This window comes from Octodon degus, unplaced genomic scaffold, assembly GCF_000260255.1.
Source record: "Octodon degus isolate 3935 unplaced genomic scaffold, OctDeg1.0 scaffold00005, whole genome shotgun sequence".
NCBI classification, from domain to species: Eukaryota; Metazoa; Chordata; class Mammalia; order Rodentia; family Octodontidae; genus Octodon; species Octodon degus.
The window spans coordinates 8583023-8585445 of NW_004524581.1; the positions used below are offsets into that span (position 1 = coordinate 8583023).

General features: G+C 43.4%; 1 protein-coding gene across 1 annotated transcript in view; it reads left to right on the forward strand.

The window, feature by feature from the left end:
- Position 1: 1 nt before the first annotated feature.
- Kif1bp (KIF1 binding protein) overlaps positions 2 to 2423 on the forward strand; it is a gene marked incomplete at its 5' end in the record, with an annotated part of 88454 nt that continues 86032 nt past the window's right edge. The window contains one exon of the mRNA XM_023723124.1: positions 2 to 364. Within this exon, the coding sequence (XP_023578892.1) occupies positions 2 to 364 (363 nt within the window). The remainder of the gene's footprint in view (positions 365 to 2423) is intronic.

Genomic DNA, 2423 nt, shown 5'->3' on the forward strand with positions numbered 1-2423 from the left:
GCTGGCGGTCCTCGAGTTCCACCTCGGAGTGAACCACATCGACACGGAGGAGCTGTCGGCGGGGGAGGAGCACCTGGCCAAGTGCCTGCGGCTGCTGCGCCCCTACAAGCTGTCGCCCGGCTGCGTGTCGCTGAGCATCCAGGCGCAGGTGAGATGCGGCCGGACCCAGCGGGTCGCCAAGCGTCTGTCGGCAGGACCTGCTGATGCCTGGACGCTGGGTCTCTCCGCGGCTTCCAGAGTCTGCACCCCCGCGTCCTCTCCCTCGCTCGTTTCCCTGACTCCTGCCTGCGCTTTCCAACGCCTTCCCACCGGCCCTGATCCTGTTGAATGTATTGGGAAAAAAATCCACGAGCGCCACCCAGAAGTTACAAATTTTTAAAAAGTTGAAATAGAACCGGGGATGGTGGCGGACGCGCGTAATCCTAGTATTTGGGAGGCTGACGCAGGAGGATAGCAAATTCGAGCCTAACCTGAGCATTTAGCCAAGAGCTAGTCTCAAAATAAAAGAACCAGCTGAGCGTGGTAGTGTGTGCCCATAATCCCAGTACTTGGAAAGCAGAGGAAGGTGAACGCTGGGAGCTTGAGGAGAGCTTGGGTTACAGAGTGAGTTCATGGCCAGCCTGGACTACATAAACCTTAGATCAAAAAACTAAAAATAATAAAAGAACCTGTGGGGGTAGCTCAGTGTAAAGGCTCTGAGTTGAACTCCAGTGGCAAAAACAAAAGCAATTAAAATAGGTAAACGAAAAATATAAACCACCATTTTCATAGATGATGATTGTATACCTATAAACCTAAGGTTATCGACCAAAACACTGAGAATTGGGTTCAATGAAGAAAATATATATCATAGTATTCCTGTGTAGAAGATTTGTGTGAGTTTTGAGGCCAGCCTGGGCTACATAGCATGTCCCTGTTTCAAAAAAACAAAAAAGAAAAGTTTTCTTATATGTAAGGCATTACTGATTTTATTGGAATTTTACATTCATAGTGACAAGGATATTCATAATAACACTCACTTATTAACTGAGGGTAACAGAACTTATTAGTAGTTTAGGGGCTGAGGGATAACTCAGTAGAGTAAGTGCTTGCCAGACAAATGCAAGTTCCTGAGTTCGATCCCCAGTACCACAAAAAAATAAAATAATAAAATTCTAAATGAAAATATTTTCCTGCTTCATTCCTGTAATTCCTACTGAAATAAAGGATTTTATTCCTTAGAAATTGGGGAAAAAAAGAAATTGAAAAAACGAATATTTTTCTGAAATAAAAAAAATCAAGGGCCGGGGAGATGGCTCAGTAGAATAAGCGCTTCCCTGGCAAGTGCAAGGGCCTGAGTTCAGTCCCTGGTTCTGCCAAAAAAAAAAACCCCAAAAAACAAGTAGAAATGAATGAAAAGAATTGTAATCACTGTTACTAACCTACAAGTGCTAAAAACAGTAGCCTTAGCACAGTTTAAGCAGATTGCATTTTTCCTGGTTTGTGTCTGACAGTTGTGTTTGTCCTATTTATTCCACTGGCAGCTCCACATAGTACTTTGTTATATGATTACTACAGATGAGAGATTTAACCTCATTAATAAAAGAAAAACTAAAAGAGTGAAAAAGAATGAATCTTGGTGTGGTGGCGCACGCCTGTAATCCCAGCACTTGGGAGGTTGAGCCAGGAGTTGCTCTGCAAGTTCGAGACCAGCCTATGGACTACGAAAGTAAGCACAAGGCCAGCCTGAACTGCATAGAGAGACCCTGTCTCAAAAAGAAAAAAAAATTGTATGAAGATAGATAGAGATGAATAAAGATATACTCAGTGTTGGAGGGTCTGTGATGAAATGGGTGCTGTCACTTACCACTAGTCAAAATGTACATTCATAGAGCCTTTTTGGAGCTCAGTTCTATCAAGACCTTGACTTAAAAATGCCATGTCAGTGTTCTGAAGTTAACTTGGGACAGATTGGTACTCCATTGCTGATCATTTAAAAAGGAAAGTAATGTAAATATCAGAGTAATGGTTAACTAAATTTTGCGTCTATACAAGACAGTATGCAATCATGAAAAATAATAATTTACATGTGTTAACAAAATACTGTCCACTGGGTGTGCAGTATGTGTCTGTAGTCCCTATGCGGGAGGCTGAGGCAGGAGGATTGCTTGAGTACATTTATTTTTCTTTATTATTTGTGTATTTAGTACAGGGTCTCGCTACGCAGCTCAGACTTATAGTGATCATACTGTTTTCAGCCTCCCAGCACTGGGATTACAGGCATGCACCACCACACCCAGACTCTACTTGCTCAGGGGCCAAGCCAGCATTGCATGCAGGGCTGGGGGATCAAATCCTGGTCCCTACACTTGCCAAAGTAGGTGCTTAGTCCACTGAGCTATCTCGCCTGCCCTATACTTGATAATTGTAATGGTGAGCACCAA